The sequence below is a fragment of the Anomaloglossus baeobatrachus genome, chromosome 5 (genome assembly GCF_048569485.1).
Source record: "Anomaloglossus baeobatrachus isolate aAnoBae1 chromosome 5, aAnoBae1.hap1, whole genome shotgun sequence".
Lineage (NCBI taxonomy): Eukaryota > Metazoa > Chordata > Amphibia > Anura > Aromobatidae > Anomaloglossus > Anomaloglossus baeobatrachus.
In genome coordinates this window covers 559379563-559400270 of record NC_134357.1, presented here as the reverse complement: position 1 = coordinate 559400270, position 20708 = coordinate 559379563, and the positions used below count along the sequence as shown (strand labels likewise).

Genomic DNA, 20708 nt, shown 5'->3' with positions numbered 1-20708 from the left:
ATATCCTTTCCCGCCTCGTCTGCCACGCAGACAGTGACTTGCGCCTGAACCGCAGGGGAATACGCTAATTCCACTTTAAGTTAACAGAACCCTTCCCGCCTCGTTTATTATCTATCCAATATTCAATATTCAATATTGAAGATCTAATATTTAATATCTAACATACAGTGGCTGTGTCATCCGCAACACAGGGGAATCGCTAGTTCTCATACTTCTGTTCAAAAACAAATAATTTAAAAAGACTGAAAAACGCATGAACCCGTTAATTTCTCTCTAATCCAAACCAAAATAACACTTGTCTTTCTTTCAAATCATTACAACTCTGTTTGCTTTACTATACAAAGGCTGCAACCATCTCCTGTATATTACCCCACTGACCCCTCCTTTCTCTTCACTGCAAAGAGCTGCGCTGTTTTGACCACCGGTGTCTCCTCCACCCCCCTTGTTTCTCAGCTAAAAGACAGCAGAGACGTAGCTGTGCAATTTGATCTCCGCTCTGTCTCAAGCAGCTGGTGGACATATGGCCCCCACCTTTTTGCTTCCTCTGAGTGTAAGAATGTAAGGATGTAGCTGCTTCTGTGGGCTTCTGCTCCCCCCTCTCGCATTCTTTGTTCTCAATAGAAAGACTGTCATAGATGTCCCTGGGCTCTACCAGACCCCCGCAGTCTGCCTCTTCGCTCTCAGTGAAGAAGAAAAAAACTGCAGGCAGTGGGTGATTGATAACTTCCCCCCCTGCTTTTTCACAGAACAAAGACAGCAGCTGCATCCCTAGCCTCCGTGAACAATAACAGACAATTAACTCTCCGAGAACCAAACAGAGAAATCACACTATATACAAATCAACAGCTTCTCAATAATACAGACAGCTAGATCCCATACAAAAGACCTAAAAGCCAGCACCTATAGGGTCTGGGTTTTTTCTCCAGGTCACCGGCGAGCGACAGTCACACCGTTAGGTCTCCGGTGCACTACCATTCTCCGGACTAGTGACCACCCCCTTTCGCCAGGTGTCTCTCGATCCACAGGTAAAACAGCACACACAATGTATATGATGCTCACCGTGAAATGAAGGGTGATCAATCCTATCAAGCGACACCTGGATACTTGTGGAGTAGCCCCCAGACGTCCGGAAAGTGGAAGCTCTGACTCACTCTTCTCGGTGGCCCCACACTTGGCGCGCCAACTGTCAAGGTCAGAATGACGATGATGATGATGAGACTCAAAGGATCTCTCGGGATCTAGCTGCTGTTTCTAATTAAAAATGTCATGAGTGCACTTAGAGATTAAATAACTAGACAGCAAGTCAGTTACATCTATCTCCATGACTGGCTCTTAACCAAGTGATCTTCATTATTTGAAAAAACTCTAAACCGAGCAGTAAGGGGGTGTAAACAAAAGTTTTAGTCCAATCAAGTATCGCAGGGCAGGGCTTCATGACGTAGAGAGATCTACACATCCTTCTTGGATTGGTCAGTCCAGGCTCCAGGAATTTCCTTTGTCCATCTGTCTTGGGTGTAGAACAGGAAATAGCAGCCATCTTTACAATTACATGTGCTGGTATATACTGTGTCTAAGGAAAATACACTGAATATGCAATATACATATATACATGTTAGTAAGAAACAAAAGCATTCACAAATGTGTGTTAGTTCACATCTACTGAACTATATAACTGAGTCTATGAAATGGCTGAATTAAGTATTTTTGGATACTCAATTCTTTATCCTCAACAGAAGTACCTTTGATGAACCGGGACGCACTACCGCGGTTACCTCCTCGCTCCTCCGGCTACGCCAAGGAACCCTGACGGTGGGCCAGTACGCCATCCAGTTTTGCACGCTTGCCTCCGAGCTAGGCTGGAACGAGGCATTGACGGCAGCCTTCTGGGAGGGCCTGTCGGGCCGCATTAAGGACGAATTAGCCGGTCGTGACGTTCCCCGTACTTTGGACGCTCTGATATCCCTAGCCACCCGGATTGACCTCCGTTTCCAAGAGCGAACCAAGGAAGTATCCCGGAAGAAGCAACCAATCCGTCACATCTCCGTTCCGCAGAGGTGTACCGTTCCCCCGCCACTGCCGTTCTGCGATTCTACTCCTGAACCAATGCAAATTGACCGACTGAGCCAAGCTGAGCAACGCCGAGCAGAGCGACTTGCCCAGGGCCTGTGTTTCTATTGTGGAAGCGGTTCACATCTCCTCCGCTCATGCCCTGAGAGACCAGGAAGACCCCGAGTCCAAGGGATGCTGGGAACCGCCACCCTTGGTACTGGAATCCACTCAGTTTCGGTTACACAGACTGTCCAAGTTATGATTGAGAGGGTCCGGTTTACGGCAGAGGCTCACATCGATTCGGGGGCAGCGGGTAATTTCATTCTAAAAGCTACAGTGGACCGTTATCAAATACCGGTCATCCCGCTTGCTAAACCCCTTTGGTTCGCCTCCGTGGACGGAAAACCAGTATACGAACCCGTCCGGTACACTACCGAACCCGTAAGACTCCGTGTTGGTGCTCTGCACACTGAGACTATTGCTTTGTATGTCATCCCGAGAATGGCTCCCGCGCTCCTGCTGGGTCTGCCCTGGCTACAACTCCATGACCCTGACATCAGTTGGCGCTCTGGCGCAATCACTCGTTGGAGTCCTTTGTGCCAGGATAACTGTCTACAGCCTGTTCCTCGGTCCCTGTCACCTGGGCCTGTCATGTCGCAACAGGAGGAAGAAGTGACGACGCAGTCCAGCGCCGTACCGCAACTCCTGTCTCTTGTACCTGTGGTGCCACCGGAACCAGAAGAGGAGACGACGCAGTCCAGCGTCGTACCACAACTTCTGTTGATTGAGTCCTTGGTACCACCGGGCCCTGAAGAAGAAACGACGCAGTCTAGCGTCGCCCCACCGTCCCTGGCTATTGAGAATTTGATGTCACCGGCTACTGAGGATGAGACACCATCCTGTACCCGGTCCGAGACGCCCGATCCGATCGTCTACGACCCCAGTCCTGCTTCTGTCTGTCCCCCACTTCCCATTGCCCCCGTTGCCACTGCTGGTAGATCTTCGGCTAAGCGTCATGCGGCCAAGAAGGCGGTATGGGGTCAGCGGTCCTTCCCCGCCTTTGCGTTGGGTCCTGGTCCGGTGACTCGATCCGGGGTGCCCCTGGGGTACTGTGCACGGAGGGGGGGCATAGAGGAGGGGGTACTGTCACGCTCCCGATACCTCAGCACCGCTCCTTACCCACTGACCCGGTCGCACCATCCCGGCACCGCTCCGTGACCACTGATCCTGTCCACGTGTCCACCGGTCACGGCTACCGCCCCCGCTCGTGCTCTCCTGTGTTCTGTTCCTGGTCTCAGGAGTCTGACTCTGACTAATGCCTCTGTATAGGACCAGGCCGCGCCCACTCTCCTGGTCTTATGGGCCCAGCACACCTGAAGCAGGAAATGACATAGGGCTGTGCTGGGTATATAAGACTTGCCTTTCCATGTGGGCGGGGCCTGATCAACGTGTCTTGAAGCTTTGTCTTGTGAGCTAGGTGCTCAGGACCCCTTGTGCCGTGTCCTTGACTACTGTTTGTCTTTCCTACCCGGCACCTGTACCAGTATACCGTACAGTCTTAGGAACTCTGTGACCCCAGTGACTTTGTTCTTCCCGTCCCCTGTGGGACGCGGCTCCCATCCCGGCCACGCCAGTGCTCCGGCTGCCGTGTACCCTGCCCCCCGGTGGGGTGCTTGGTCCAGCGGATCCAACTCCTGGGTCTACCAGTCCTCCCGGTCCTGACAGTATCACCAAACACCATGGCCGCACCAAAGACAAGCAGCTCCAGCCACCACAGTAGGGATGAGTTAATTAATTGTTTGACCAAATATAGTAGGGTCATTTTCACATTGATAATTTTGCGCGGCCCCCAAAGGTTGGTAGACATTTCCAAATTGCCCCCGGCAGAAAAAAAGTTCCCCACCCCTGATGTACAGTATGAGTCCATATATACATGATGCATTCCCACACAGGTCCCTACTAGAGATGAGCAGTTCTGTGGAGGTTCGGTTCGCCAGCAGCCAAGGAGCTGAGCCTCCACTGGCTCAAGCTTGACCCGAACCCCAAAGCAAGTGATTGGCAGTTTGAGTCTCCGCCCACAAATGATTTTTGAGGTTGCACACTATATCTTATCGTGCTGAGGTTACCCTCGGTGCGTGCCGTTCAAACACTACAAGTGGCTCACATAGGCCTGATCACCAAGCTTATCTGAGCACAGCGTTGCTCGTGAGAGTAAAGTTCGCACGTAAAGCATCTGAACCTCAAACCCGAACTTTGATTTATTAAGTTGGTGCTCAGCTCGAGAATTGAACCTCAGGTTCGCTGATCTCTAGTCCCTACATATAGAGTAAGCCCTCACATAGCCCCACTTGATCCAGTATGAGCCTGGACACATGGCTGCTGTAGCAGACTTCATCAAATATTTACCCCAGTGTGCCTAAACTACATTTAAGGTCTAAGTATTTGCCATTACTGTATTGAGGAGAGCCCACTAAATTTAAGATGTGCTTATCTCTAGAAGCACGAGCTGGACACAATGTAAGGACAATACAGTGTACTATACTGGGCACTACAATGTATGAGCACTACAATGCCACATTTGCAATTTTTTTTTATCAACTTTTTATTTTTGAAAAGATTTTTACAGTCAAGAAAAAAAATTACAATTATGTAAACAGTCACAGGTAATCAAGAGGTACATCAGTTCACAGATAAGCAGAACTATACATCAAGACAGTATCGACTCAAATCTTACAACCGGACTCAATGAAGACTCCATCCTGGTTAAAAAATCATATCACATACATAGAACGAGAAATATAGCAGATTTAAGAACGAGATTTGCAATTTTTAATCAGCAACATCTATTGGTGCTTGTTTCTGAAAATCACCCATGGATTCAAAATAGTCACTAACCAGTACTGTACAGCCTCATCTGGGGTATTGCCAGGTTCAGCAGAAATTGTGTGACAAATTTCCTGCTTGTGGAAATGTAAAATGTTGGGCAAAAACGAAATTTTTGTAATACGTAAAATTATAATTATTTCTTCTTCAATCCCCAATGGTATAAAATTGTGTAACACATCTGCGGTGTCAATATGATCACTGCACCCTTAGATTAATTCATTTAGGGGTATACTTTGTATAATGGTGTCACACATGAGTTTTCTGCTGTTCTGGCACTTGCAAACCATAACACCAAATTTTACACTATAATATGGCGCTTCTTCCCTTCTGAGCTTTGTACTGTGCCTCAATAGTAGTTTTTGACCACATATGGGGTATTGACGTAAACAGGAGAATTTGCAAAACAAATTGTTCCATTCGTTGTCTACTATTACCCCTTTTGAAAGTTAAGAACTTGAGGCTAAAGCAACATTTTAGTAGACAAATTATATTTTTTTTCCATTTCCTCAGCCCAATGGGTGTAGTTTCCAAAATCTGGTTACTTGTGGGGAGTTGCCATTGTTTAGGCACATCAGAGGCTCTGCAAATGTGACCTCGATCTATTCCAGCTAATTTTGAGCCAAAATTCAAATAGTGCTCCTTCCCTTCAGAGCCCTGCTGTGCGTCAAATCGTAGTTTTCCACCATGTATTGTGTATTGTGTACTGAGGAGACATTGCACAACAAATTCTATGGTCCATGTTTTCCGGTTACCCTTGTGAAAATTAAAATTTGGGGCAAAAAGAACATTTTTATGCGAAAAATTAAAATTTACATTTTTTCCTTCCACATTGCTTTAGTTCCTGTGAATTACCTAAACGGTTAATAAACTTCTTGAATGTGATTTTGAGAACTTCGATGGGTCAATTTCTAGAATGGTGTCACTTTGGGGTGTTTCTGTCACATCGGTCCATCAAAGTCACTTCAAATGTGATGTGGTCCCTAAAAAATGGTTTTGTAAATTTTGTTGGAAAAATGAGAAATTGCTGAGAAACTTTTAACACTTCTAACTTCCTAATAAAAAAATTTCTGTACTAAAAATACACTAATGTAAAGTAGACATGTGGTAAAATGTATTATCTTTTGTGTGTGGTATTACTACCTGGTTTAAGGGCAAAAAAATTCAAAGTTTGAAATTTGCGACATTTTCAAAATTTGTCAAAAGCTTCATATTTTCATTAAAAAAAAACAACGCAAATCATAAGAACCTACATTTAGAACTAACATGAAGTACAATGTGTCCCGAAAAAACATTCCCAGGATCACTATGATATGTTAAAGCGTCCCAGAGTTACTAGGGATGAGCGGACCCGGACTGTAAAAGGGTGCCGGGCCTGAAATTCCGGGTGTTTGATCCGGTACTCGAGGAAAAATAAAGAAAATGAGAATGAAGCGAGCACTTCATACTTACCAAGGCCCCGGCAAGGCTGTACGCTGCTCCCGCGGCCTCTCCTTCACTTCCTGGGCCGCTCATGCATATGCGTTACTTTCCCTGCCCACCGGCTGGCCTGGAGTCTGTGATTGGTTGCAGTCAGATGCGCCCCCCAGCCTGTCTCCCTGCAACCAATCTCAGGGGTCTGTACCTCCCTGATATATTCTATAGGGTGAGTTCACACGAGCCGTATGACTCACACAAGTATCGCATCACCCAGCATGGCCGCACACTTTCCGGACAGGAGTGTCTCAGCTGCATAGAAATGCATGCAGCCGACCCGCTCCTGTCAGCAGAGCATGTGGCCGTGCCAGGTGATGCGAGACTTGCGCGTGATACGGGCAAGTGGGACTGCACCCATAGTGTGCACTCACACGAGCCGTATGACTCGCAAGAGTATTGGATCACATCACCCAGCACGGACGCACATTCTCCGAACAGGAGCATCTCAGCTGCACAGAAATACATGCAGCCGACCAGGTCTTGTCAGCTGAGCATGTGGCCGTCCTGGGTGATGCGATGCGATACTAGCATGAGTCACTCACAAGTGTGACTCGGGCCATATACTGAGTGTATAACTGAAGGAACTGTCGCTGCTCATCTCGGGTATCTGTACCTCCCTGATTTGTTCTATATACTGAGTGTATAACTGCAGGAGCTGGCGCCGTTGATCTCTGGTGTCTGTACCTCCCTGTTATGCACTCAGTATATAGAGCATAACTGCAGGAACTGGCGCTGATGATCTTGGGTGTCTGTACCTCCCTGGTATGTTCTATGTACTCTGTATAACTGTAGGAACTGGCGCCACTGATCTCGGGTGTCTGTACTTCCCTGATATACTCTATATACTGGAGTGTGTAACTGCAGGAACTGGCACTGGTGATCTCGGGTGTCTGTACCTCCCTGATATATTCTATATCTTTACCGAGTGTATAACCTGGCGGCACAGTGGCTCAGTGGTTAGCACTGCAGCCTTGCAGTGCTGGGGTCCTGGGTTCTAGTCCCACTAAGGACAACATCTGCAAGGAGTTTGTAAGTTCTCCCCGTGTTTGCGTGGGTTTCATCCGGGTACTCCGGTTTCCTGCCACATTCCAAAGACATACTGATGGGACTTTAGATTGTGAGCCCCAATGGGGACAGTGTTGCCAATGTATGTAAAGCGCTGTGGAATTAACAGCTCTATATAAATGAATAAATATTTTTATAATTATAATTGCAGGAACTGGCACTGCTGATCTCGGGTGTCTGTACCTCGCTGATATGTTCTATATTTTTGTTGTGGTTTTGTGCCAGGAGATGCACATTTGGTGCTGAAATGGCCTGCACCAGATTTCAGCACCAAATTTGCACCTCCTGGAAGAAAAAAAAAGGGGGGGGGGTTTGCATTTTTGAGGCAAGAGATGCAAATTTGGTGATTAAATTTTGACATTACATTCATGCACCCAATCTACACCTCCTGGCAAAAAAATGCATGAAAACCGCATGAGGTATGATGCCACAGTGCTGGGATTTTTTTGCCAGGAGGTATAAATTAGGTGCTGGAATATGGTGTTATAATTTCAGCACCCGAACTTCCATTTTTTGGCAAAAAAATGTGGTTTTCTGCTAGGAGATGCAGGTGAGTTCACTGAGTTTAATCAGGTCATCAGTGGTACTCTGAGCTCAGGTTACCTGCGGTCACAGGTGGGAACCTCCAGCTGTGATCGCAAATAACCAAAGTGAAGTCACCACTGGTCACTGCAGTTCATTCATTCTCTGGAGCTCACAGCGGGCCCTCATACTCTATGGCGCTTGCTATAAGGTTCAGATGCAGCAGAGCTGAATTGCCATGGGACCTCGTTTGGATTACGTTGGACCTCAGGGGTGTTTTGGGGTTAATAAAGTGGTGAAAGAGGGTGTTTTTTGTATTTTATTCCAAATAAAGGATTTTTTCGGTGTTTGTATTTATTTACTTTCCCTTATAGATTAGTAAAAAGGGTGTCATAGAAGCTGCCACCATTAATTCAGCTGTGGGCAGCCATTAACTCCTTATTAGCCAGATTGCCACAGCACCAGGGCAATCGGGAAGAACTGGGTAAAGCATCAGGCTTGTTACATCTAATGCATGTGACAATTATGGGTGGCTGGAGGCTAATATTCTAAAAATAACAGCCTCCAGCTGTTGAGCTGTATCTTGGCTGGGTATCAAAATTGGGGAAAAATCGCACATCGGTTTTTTAAATTCATTTAAAAAAAGAAAAAAAAAAGCCGCACGGGGTTCCTCGTAGGCCGGAGTTACGCTAGCGAGGAGTCTCACATCGCATCACTTGGTACGGCCACACACTCTCCTAACAGGAGCACGTCGGCTGCATGTACTTCTATGCAGCTGCACACTCGTGTCCGGAGAGTGTCAGGCTATGCTATGTGAGAGTCCCTTGCAAGTGTGACTCCAGCCTTATTTTGATACACAGCCAAGATAAAACCCGACAGCTGGGGGCTGCAGCCTGTAATTGTGGGCTTTATCTATGCTGGTGTCAGAATACGCTGATTGTTTTATTTATTCATTTATTTTATACCACAATACTGACCTGCAGACAGCTGCACTGCTTTCCCCGCTCGCCGTCCGGCCTGGTGCTTGTGATTGGTTGCAATCAGCTGACACGCTGCCACTCAGGGTGCGAGCGCATCTGACTGCAACCAATTACACGCGACTGTGAGCGGGGAAAGCAGTGAATATTTAATGAAGGTTGTCACTCCGGAAAAGAATGTGTGACCTGGAAGCAGCTTACCACCATGACAGATCCTCGGAGAGTATACCGCACGCGCTCATACACCCCTATCCCTTCTACCAACACTTTTAATCTCTGGATTCTGGTTCCCATAGAGTTATATAGGTACCCGATTCTGGACTGGATCCGGACTTTTTTTTTTTTTTAATTCAGCAGGGACCTACGAGTCCGCCCAGCTGTAGTTATTACTACATAAAGTGACACTCGTCAAAATTGAGAACTTTGGCTTGGTCAGGAAGATGAAAACAGGCTTTGGGGTGAAAGGCTTAAAGAAATGCTATTTTGTAAGTTTTTTGGCTTTTACTTTTTTTTTTTTTTTTTAGGAAAAAAACCTCTACTTTAATTCAGAACATAAATATAATTTCACCCCTTTATGAGTAACAAGTCTTAATTTCTCATAACAAGAATTTAACTTTCAAATAAAATATTTTCTACAACCTCGGTATGAAAATGGCTTCTCACCGATGCGAGCTCTTTAATGTTTAACATGAGTTATTTTGAAAGAAAATAATTTCTTACAAATCTCAATACAGATATGGTTTTTTTCTGATGTGACATTTTTGATGTTTAGCCAAATGTGATTTACATATAAAACGTTTCCCACATTCTGAACATGAAAATGGCTTCCACCTTGTATGAATTCTCTGATGTTTAACAAGAGTTGATTTATATGTAAAACATCTCCCACATTCTGAACATAAAAATGGTTTCTCCCCTGTGTGAATTTTCTGATGTAAATGAAGACTTGATATCCAATTAAAGCCTTGCCCACACTCTGAACATGAAAATGGCTTCTCCCCTGTGTGAATTCTCTGATGTGTAAGAAGAGTTGATTTCTTTGAAAAACATCTCCCACATTCTGAACATGAAAATGGCTTTTCACCTGTGTGAATTCTCTGATGTGTAACAAGATTTGATTTCTTTGAAAAACATTTCCCACATTCTGAACATGAAAATGGCTTCTCACCTGTGTGATTTTTCTCATGTGTAATAAGAACAGATTTATGCATAAAACACTTTCCACAGGCTAAACATGCAAATGGTTTTTCTCCTTTATGAATTCTCTGATGTCTAACAAGTTTTGATTTTTCTGCAAAACATTTCCCACATTCTGAACATGAAAATGGCTTCTCCCCTGTGTGAGTTCTCTGATGTGTAACAACAGTTGATTTCGTTGTATAACATTTTCCACATTCTGAACATGAAAATGGCTTCTCACCTGTGTGAATTCCCTGATGTCTTGCAAGATTTGATTTATTTGTATAACATTTCCCACATTCTGAGCATGAAAATGGCTTCTCACCTGTGTGAATTCCCTGATGTCTAACAAGACTTGATTTCTTTGAAAAACATGTCCCACATTCTGAACATGAAAATGGCTTCTCCCCCGTGTGACTTTTCTCATGTGTAAGAAGAATAGATTTCTGGTTAAAACACTTTCCACAGTTTAAACATGCAAATGGTTTTTCTCCTTTATGAATTCTCTGATGTCTAACAAGTTTTGATTTTTCTACAAAACATTTCCCACATTCTGAACATGAAAATAGCTTCTCGCCTGTGTGAGTTTTCTGATGTCTAACAAGAGTTGATTTATGTGCAAAACATTTCCCACATTCCGGACATGAAAATGGCTTCTCCCCTGTGTGAATTCTCCGATGTATGATTAGTGCTGATTTATGTGCAAAACAATTCCCACATTCTGAACATGAAAATGGTTTCTCTCCTGTGTGAATTCTCCGATGTATGATAAGAGCTGATTCATGTGCAAAACATTTCCCACATTCTGCACATGAAAACAACTTGTCGCCTGTGTGAGTTCTCTGATGATGAACAAGTTTTGATTTTTTTGTAAAACATTTCCCACATTCTGGGCATGGATATGACTTTCCCCATGTGTGAGTTTTCTTATGTACAACAAGCTTTGATTGACAATTAAAATATTTCCCACACTCTGAACATGAAAATGTCTTCTGTCCTTTGATAATTTTAACATCCCTTCTGTGACTTTTATTTTCCTGAATAGCCTGTGATGAATCAGAAGACAGGACCTGTTTAATAGGATCAGATGATAGATCCTTGCTGTGAAGCACTGAGTATACAGCTGGGATAATGCAATGTTTTTCATATGTGTCTTGTGGCCCACCAAGATCATAGGAATCAAAGTCTGAAGATGTCAGAAGTCCCTCTGATCTTCCAATATCGTTACCTGTCAAAAATAACACTTTTATTACTTTTTCAATAGTTTTTCAATAGTATTACCTTGGAAATCGTTTTTTAAACTAAATCGAATGTCCATTAAAATTGCAACTCATGTTACAAAATGTGATTATTCATTAAGGTATTGGTGGCAAAACAGTTCACATTCTAACTGAAGAGCACACAGCAAAGACAAATAGATAATGATTTCAGGCCCGCAGGATCGGCTCTAGTAGTTTTCCAATTCAGCGTTGCAATCAGCATCTTCCTAGGTTCATGTCTCAGAGCGTTAGTCACCAGTATTTTGTAATAAGACGCTTAGTGGAGAATCATAAATGAGCCTGTCAGTCAGAACAAATCGGGGGGGGGGGGGGGGGGGTGTCTGTCCGGCACAGTCCCTGACAGCCACATGCATTTTACTGCAGAAACTGGAATTGCAAATAAATTTTTAACGTTGTTTTCTCGGGTTATAAAATTAAAAAAAAAGTTAAGGGAGAATGTGATAAATAATAGAAATAAGTGTAAAGGCCGCTTTACACGCTGCGATATCGTAACCGATATCGCTAGCGTGCGTACCCGCCCCCATCGGTTGTGCAACACGGGCAAATCGCTGCCCGTGGCGCACAACATCGCGCGGACCCGTCACACTACTTACCTGCCTAGCGACGTCGCTGTGACAGGCTTAGAAAGGAGGCAGTTCGTTCAGCGTCAGAGAGACGTCACTGAACCGCCGCCCAATAGAAGCAGAGGGGTGGAGATGAGCGGGACGTAACATCCCTCCCACCTCCTTCCTTCCTCATTGCGGGCGGCCACAGGTAAGGTGAGGTTCCTCGTTCCTGCGATGTGTGCTGCCGCAGGAACGAGGAACTACATCGCTAGCTGCAACAGCAGCGATAATCGAAAATAGGGGGGCATGTCAAAGATGAGCAATTTTGAACGTTTTTGTGACGATTCAAAAATCGGTCATAGGTGTCACACGCAACGACATCACTAAAGCGGCCAGATATGCGTCACAAATTCCGTGACCGCAACAAGATCGCTTGAGCGATGTCGCAGCGTGTAAAGCGGCCTTTACTCTTCTGTTGAATCCATTGTTATTTCAGGACTACCACTTTAGTGCTCTTCTTTGGTCTTCATCTACTTGGCTGCTGTGATAATGACGATGATGTGATATCACAAATGAGCAATGCATCAGGTATACTGTGAGGACAGTGATTGGCTGCAGTATTCACATGTTGTATATGGCACATTATGGTTGCAGTTAAGTACAGAAAGGCCAGCGATAAGCACCAAAGCAGAAGGGGCTGTGACTGGCGAGTAATGCTTCTATTATTTATTTCTTAATCACATACTTCCCCCAGTCTTGGGAGGTGGTGAAACTAAATTCTGCACTCAACTTATATAAAAACTCTAACTATTCTAAATGGCCCATTAAGTCAAAACCGGATACATAGTAAGACATTAATGATCCCTGTAAAAGACCACAACCACAATTCTAAAAAAATCAGAAGTACGTTAAGTACGTCCATAAGAAGTTCTGGTAACTGAATGTTCACAGAAGGTAAAATAATATGTGACATACTAGCCTCCTGATCAATACTGAGGGACGTAATGCAGTGGCAGCAATTGTGTTATTTCCTAAATTTATCTGTAAGTTGTCACTTTCCAATAACCTTCAGACTACGTTCCCATGGAGCAGATTTGCTGTGGACCTCCAACAGTGGAGGACCCGCATCATACCCGGAATGGTAAATCCCTCTGCAGAAATCAATATGAAAAATGTGTAGGGAAGCTGCATATGTCAACCTTTGCAAGAGAGACTCACACCTATATCAACAGCATGAACTGAAAGACTAGGGATTTCAAATCAGTAACTATCGTCATGTTTATGTTGAGGATATTTTTTGCAGCGAGTCCATGAGATTTCTGAAGATATGAAAGATGCAGTGGATTTGAAAAGAGAAGATGAAACAAGAAATCATGAGCAGCAATTTGTGTACATTTTACTACAAACTGCACATATTCTATCTTCATTCCCTACCTAACAAGCACAGGGAATAACCCACCGTGGATATGGAAAGTCCACATTCCCCACCTAACAAGCATAGGGAAATACTACAGTAGATATAGAAAGTCCACATAATCCCTGTGCTTGTTATAGAAGGTCCACATAATCCCTGTGCTTGTTAGATGGAGTATGTGGACTTTATATATCTACTGAGGTTATTCCCTGGGCATGTTATATGGGGAATGTGGACTTTGCATAACTACTGTAGTTATTCCTTGTGCTTGTTAGAGGAGGAATTTGGACTTTCCACATCTACTTAAACTATTCCCTGGGCTTGTTAGTTGGGGATTGTGGACCTTCTATATTTACTGTAGTTAATCCCTGTGTTTGTTAGATGGGGTAACTACAGTAGATATGGAAAGTCCACATTCCCCATCTAACAAGCACAGGGAATAGCCTAAGTAGATGTGGAAAGTCTACATTCCCCACCTAACAAGCCCAGGGAATAACTACAGTAGTTATAGAAAGTCTACATTCCTCATCTAGCAAGCACAATGAATAACTACACTAGATATAGAAAGTCCACATTCCTCATCTAACAAACAAGGAATAACTACAGTAGATATGGAAAGTCTACATTCCTCATCTAACAAACAAGGAATAACTACAGTAGATATGGAAAGTCCACATTCCTCATCTAACAAACAAGGAATAACTACAGTAGATATGGAAAGTCCACATTCCTCATCTAACAAACAAGGAATAACTACAGTAGATATGGAAAGTCTACATTCCAGTTTAGGAAAAAAAAATAAAAAAAATCAATCACTTCCAGAGCTTTTTCCACATTGAATTTTGTCTGTAACGCTACATAAGAAAAAAAATCTGTTCCTGGGTTAAAAATATTTTTTCCTGTTTAATTGTGCAGTTTTTTTTTTCTTTTTACTTTTTTTTTTCTTCTTTAAAAAACGTTGATGTTCCCCCAGGGCTGTGGAGTCAGAAAGCCAAACCCCCGACTCAGCCCAGCTCCGACCACTAACCCATTCTGTTTTGGAACGGTATAGAGTTCGTGTCAACAAAATCTTACTGAATAGCATTTGTCCAGTTTATGAATTTGTTCTCCATCAGATCCTCCTTCACAGATTACCTCAAATCTGACCTAATTATTTTAAAGCTAGAGAACAACCTCTCTACACTATTTTGAACCGGGGCAAATAGACGTACATCGTAAACCTTTACATTTATTTACTCTGTTGAAATCGCCAGGTGGTTAGACATGAAATCATAAGGGGGTACAAAACCAACACATTTCGGCCTAAGCAGTAACCATGGTATAAGATATGTGTCTATTTGGCCCGGTTCTTTCTGGCAGAAATAACCAATTTACTCAATTTGACAATCAGAGTTCCAGCAGGTCCCTCTTATAGACTCTTATTGCCGGCTGCAGTGTGCGCACAGCACAGCGCATGTAATAATAAAGTTTTAGTTCTATATCGCCAACATATTCCGCAGCGCTTTACAATTCAGAGGGAACATGTACAGACAATTTGAGACAATACAAAAAAACAAAATTAAGATACCAGGAGGAGTGAGGGCCCTGCTCATAAGCTTACAGTCTATGAGGAAATAGGGGAGGCACAAATGGTGAATGACGGGGTGGGGGGGGGGGAAGCTTGTTATATATGATCCAGCCATCGATTTAATAGGGTATTCAAAACCAGCTGCATGAACCAGTCATTGGCCAGAATTTATATAGGTACAGGTGACAAGAATTGGAAGTGCATTTTTTGTTATGAAGGGCAGAAAGGGTCTAGATTAGATCAGGGCAGTGAGGTGATAGGATAGTCTAAAGAAATGCGTTTTTAGGGTCCGCTTAAAGGTGTGGATGTTGGGAATTAATCGGATTGCTCTTGGTAGTGTGTTCCAGAGCATAGGCGCAGCTCGTGAGAAATCTTGAAGACGAGAGTGGGAGGTTCGAATTGTTGAGGATGTCAATCTTAGGTCATTAGCAGAGCGGAGGGCACGGGTGGGGTGATAGACAGAGAAGAGGGAGGAGATGTAGGGTGGTGCGGAACCGTGGAGAGCTTTGTGAGTGAGAATAATAATTTATGTTGGATTCTGTAGCGGATAGCCAACCAGTGGCAAAGAGCAGAGGCATCAGTGAAGCAGTTGCAGAGGAAAATGATCCTGGCTGCGGCATTCAGAATGGATTGGAGAGGGGAGAGTTTAGTAACAGGGAGACCAATTAGTAAAGAATTACAATAATCCAGGCGAGAATGAATGAGAGCGACAGTAAGAGTTTTTGCAGAGTCAACGATAAGAATAGGTCAAATTCCAGAGATGTTTTTGAGGTGGAATTGACAAGAACGAGCAAGTGAACGAATGTGGGGAGTGAAGGAGAGATCGGAGTAAAATATAACCCCAAGACAGCGGGCGTGCTGCTGGGGCGTAATGGTAGAGCCACACACAGAAATGGTAATATTGGGTTTCGGAAGGTTAGGAGAGGGAGGAAACAGAAGAAGTTCAGTTTGATAGGTTCAGTTTTAGATAGAGGGGGGACATGATGGAGACAGCGGACAGACAATCGGTAGTATTTTGTAATAGTTAAGGGGTGATGTCAGGAGATGTGTACAGTTGGTTGTCATCAGCATAGAGATGGTACTGGAAACCAAATCTGCTGATCGTTTGTCCAATAGGGGCTGTGTATAGAGAGAACAGGAGGGGGCCTAGGACTGAACCCTGAGGAACCGCGACCGTAAGGGGAAGAGGAGAAGAAGAGGAGCCGGCAAAAGATACAGTGAATGAGCGGTCAGAGAGGTAAGAGGAGAACCAAGAAAGAACGGTGTCCTTCAATCCGATAGAGCGGAGCATAGTGAGCAGGAGCTGGTGATCCACAGTATCGAATGCAGCAGAGAGATCCAGGAGGATCAGCAGGGAGTAGTGACCATTAGATTTAGCTGTAAGTAGATCAATAATCATCATCATGATCATCATGTAATGAATAGGAGAGAGATGTGAAGCAGCTTCAACATGATCATCTAATTCTAAAGTATCATTGTGCTGTAATACTACCTGTTTGTTCCTCAGTTACATGAGCAGGACTGTGGGCTTCCATCTCAGACATACCAAATCTGAAGTTTTCTTCTAGCTGCTGTTCACCTTCATTATTCTCATTCATTAGTTTGATTGTACTTAAGTTTGAAGCATTGTCAGTTTCAATAGCAAGAACCTGTTTGAGTAGTTCTGAGATGAGTGCAGGCGTTTCTTCCTTCCCAGTGTGTTTTTACCCTTATTTGTAGGAGGAAGAGCTTCACTATTTATCATATACATAAAGTGCAGCACAGTGTGTCCCACAGAAAACTCACTGTTAAAATTTGTTTTCTCGTTTCATAGTAATCAAATTATAAAAGGTGTTCAGTACTTCCGGATTCCACACTTTACATTGCTCAAAGCTATAGATACACATAAGTATTACTCCATAATGGTAACAAGCATACATCCTTCTCTTCTCCTTGCCCATTCAGCAAAGCTTAACCCCTTCACGACTGCGGGCAGTAAAATTACGTCCTATTTTAACGTGACTTAACGACCAGGGACGTAAATTTACTGCCTAAAGTTCATTTGATTGCCGTGGCCATAGCAACGGCTTTCAAATGATGTCCCCTGCTGTTTCTTACAGCAGGGGACCTTTGCTTGACCCCAGGGGGGGTGGCATCGCCACCCCCCATCGACGATCGATGTGATTGGCTGTTCCAATCTGAACCGCCAACCACATCGTTTGCACTAATGTCGGCAAAAATAATGCCTGAATTAGTGCGATACTGTGAGATCCAGCTATGAGATGCTGTAGCAGCTACAGCAGATCATAGGTGGACCTCAAACATGTCGCCCCCAATCCCTGCAGCACTGATTGGAGCGATCGTGCTATGACGCGCAATCGCTCCAATCAGTGTGCAGTGGGGCGGTCTGATCTGCAGGTGTCCGCCCTCCCCAGGCCTGTGCTGGTCTGGGAAGCCCTCCCCCAACATGTCTGCAGCGTGGACTAGCTGGTACTTGTGGTACCACGCCACCACTGCTGCTGCCGCCGCTGATGTCACCGCTGATGGCTCCTGCTCCACGTGAGTACTGTGAGTACTGTGCTCGCCTTGCAGCCCGTGCACACTCCCGTGACGCCCCCTGCGCGCTCCCGTGATAGCCACTGCCCATGCCCCCTTGCGATCTGCCCCCCCACGCCCGATCTGCCCCCCCGACATCCCGAACTGCTCCCCCCGCGATCTGCCTGCCTCCCCCATGGTCTCTATTCTGCTTCTGCAGCTCCTTCTCCGGTATCCCACTCCCCACTCCCCCTCTGCTCTCCCCCTCCCCCTCTGCTCTCCCCCCGACGTCATCTTACCTGTCTTCACCGAGTCGTCCGAGGTCTTCACTGGCCCGATCACATCTGCCTCCATCGCTGGGTCCTTCCTGGGTATTCTGCAGAGCTGTCCAACGTCCTGCCTGCTGCTCCTGTACAGCTGTCTATGTCGCTTGCCTTCTGTTCCTCCTGCAGTTCTTCTGGTCAGTGATCCTCCTGCTAATCCTCTGGGTACTGTGAGTATAACTTTTTTTTTTTTTCCTTCTGTATCCCATGTCCATTTTTACACCTCATCCGTCCGTGCGTCCGTGCGTTTGTTTTTCTCGTATCCCTGACGCTTTTTGTATCGCATCCGTCCGTCCGTCCCGCCGAGCGCTGATCAGGGATGCACATAACGTATCTGCATCCCTGCTCAATTTTTGGCGTGACTTTTTTTTCTGTATCCCTGACGCTTTTTGTATTTCATCCGACCGTGCGTCTGGCAGTGGCCGATCAGTGCACCGCGTCTGTGCGTTTGAAAAGTCAAATGGCGTTCCTTCTCTTCTAAGCCCCGCCATGCGCCCAAATAATTTATTTCCACCACATATGAGGTATCTGCGTACTCAGGAAAAATTGCACAATACGTTTTATAATGCATTTTTCCTGATACCGTTGTAAAAAAAAAAGCTACCCGATTGATGCAAAAATTTTGTGGTGAAAAAAAACCCAATAATTTTCACGGTTCAACGTTATCAACTTCTGTGGAGCCCCTGGGGGTACAAGGGGCTCAAACATCTAGATAAATTCCTTGAGGAGTCTAGTTCCAAAATGGGGTTATTTGTGGGGGAGCTCCACTGTTTAGGCACCATAGGGGGTCTCCAAATGTGACATGGCGTCCGCTAATGATTCCAACCAATTTTGCTGTCAAATGGTACTCCTTCTCTTCTGAGCCCCGCCATGCGCTCAAACAATTATTTTCCACCACATATGAGGTATCGTCGTACTCCGGAAAAAATGCACTATAAATTTCATGGTGCATTTTTTGCTGATACCCTTGTGAAAAAAAGCTACCTAGTTGAAGCAACAGTTTTGTGGTAAAAAATTGTTTTTTTCTTTTCACGGCTCAACGTTATAAACTTCTGTGAAGCACCCAGGGGTTCAAAGTGCTCACCAAACATCTAGAAAAATTATTTGAGGGCTCTAGTTTCCAAAATGGGGTCACTTGTGGGGGAGCTCCATTGTTTAGGCACCTCAGGGGGTCTTCAAACCCGACATGGCGTCCGCTAATGAGTCCAGCTAATTTTCAAAAATTCAAATGGCGCTCCTTCCGTTCCGAGCTCTGCCGTGCGCCCAAACAATTTGTACCACATAATGGGGTATCAGCGTACTCAGGAGAAAATGCACAATAAAATTGTATGGTGCACTTTCTCTTTTCTCCCTTGTGAAAATGAACATTTTATGGCTAAAGTAACATTTTTGTGTTAAAAAGTAAAATTTTCATTTTTTCCTTCCACATTGCTTTGGTTCTTGTGAAGCACCTAAAGGGTTAATAAACTTCTTGGATGTGGTTTTGAGCAGTGTTAGGGGTGCAGTTTTTAGAATGGGGTCACTTTTGGGTATTTTCTGTCACATTGGCCTCTCAAAGTCACTTCAAATGTGATGTGGTCCCTAAAAAAATTTTGTAAATTTTGTTGGAAAAATGAGAAATTGCTGATGAACTTTGACCCCTTCTAACTTCCTAACGAAAAAAAATGTTTCAAAAATTGTGCTGATGTAAAGTAGATGTGTGTGAAATTTTATTTAGTAACTATTTAGTGTGACATATCTCTCAGATTTATGGGCATAAATTTTCAAAGTTTGAAAATTGCAAAATGAAGGGGTTAAAGGGAACCAAACATCAGGATTTTCGTATATAAGGTAAAGCCAGTGCAGTACTGGCACTATCAGGCAGGTTATCCCCATACCATTAGTGGGCAGCTCAGATGTTTAGGCTGTGAAATACAAGTTTATGAAGTTTAAAAATTCATCATGTTTTTGATTTACAGTTGCACGTCTCCAGATAATATCCGGGCGGGTTATGCACATGATTCCCGCCCTGGGCTGCCGGGGGGTCCCACTCACAGTGGCAGGGGGCCTGGTGCCCGCGCTGTCACCCCCCCCCCCCCCTTCCCCGCTGAGGATCGCACTTTCACTTGTATCGGCATCGCAGTTGCCGATACAATTGAAAGCAATGATGAGAGACGCAGTAGCGCGCTCCCTCTCTCACCATTCTCCCTGCTGTGTCTGGATTGTCGGCGCTCTGACAGGACTGCAGCGGAGCACGGTGACGTCACCACCGCGCGCCTCCAGTGAGGTCAGAGCGAGCGACAGCAGTGGACACATCGAGGAGACCGGAGCAGCGGGGGAACGAGGAAAAGTGAGTTTGTGCTACTTACTGTGGCCAGACGACCATGGGGGCTATATACTACATGACGGTGCCTAATGCTATCTGGGTCTGCACTGTGCTATATATGGCTGTATACTACATGAAGGTGCCTAATGCTATCTGGGTCTGTACTGTTCTATATGGGGGTATATACTACATGAGGGTGCCTAATGCTATCTGGGTCTGTACTGTTCTATATGGGGTTATATACTACATGAGGGTGCCTAATACTATCTGGGTCTGTACTGTGCTATATGGGGCTGTATACTAAATGAAGGTGCCTAATGCTATATGGGGCTGTATACTACATGAAGGTGCCTAATGCTATCTGGGTCTATACTGTGCTAGATCTGGCTGTATACTACATGAAGGTGCCTAATACTATCTTGGTCTGTAATGTGCTATATGGGGCTGTATACTACATGAAGGTGCCTAATGCTATATGGGGCTGTATACTACATGAAGGTGCCTAATGCTATTATGGGTCTGCATTGTGCTATATAGGGGATGTATACTACATGAAGGTGCCTAATGCTATCTGGGTCTATACTGTGCTATATGGGGGCTGTATACTAC

General features: G+C 44.7%; 1 protein-coding gene across 1 annotated transcript in view; it reads right to left on the bottom strand.

The window, feature by feature from the left end:
- The window catches only part of LOC142312346 (uncharacterized), a 336924-nt gene that overhangs the window by 104955 nt on the left and 211261 nt on the right, over window positions 1-20708 (bottom strand). The window contains 1 exon segment of the mRNA XM_075351283.1: window positions 9946-11379. Coding sequence (XP_075207398.1) covers window positions 9946-11379 — 1434 coding nt within the window.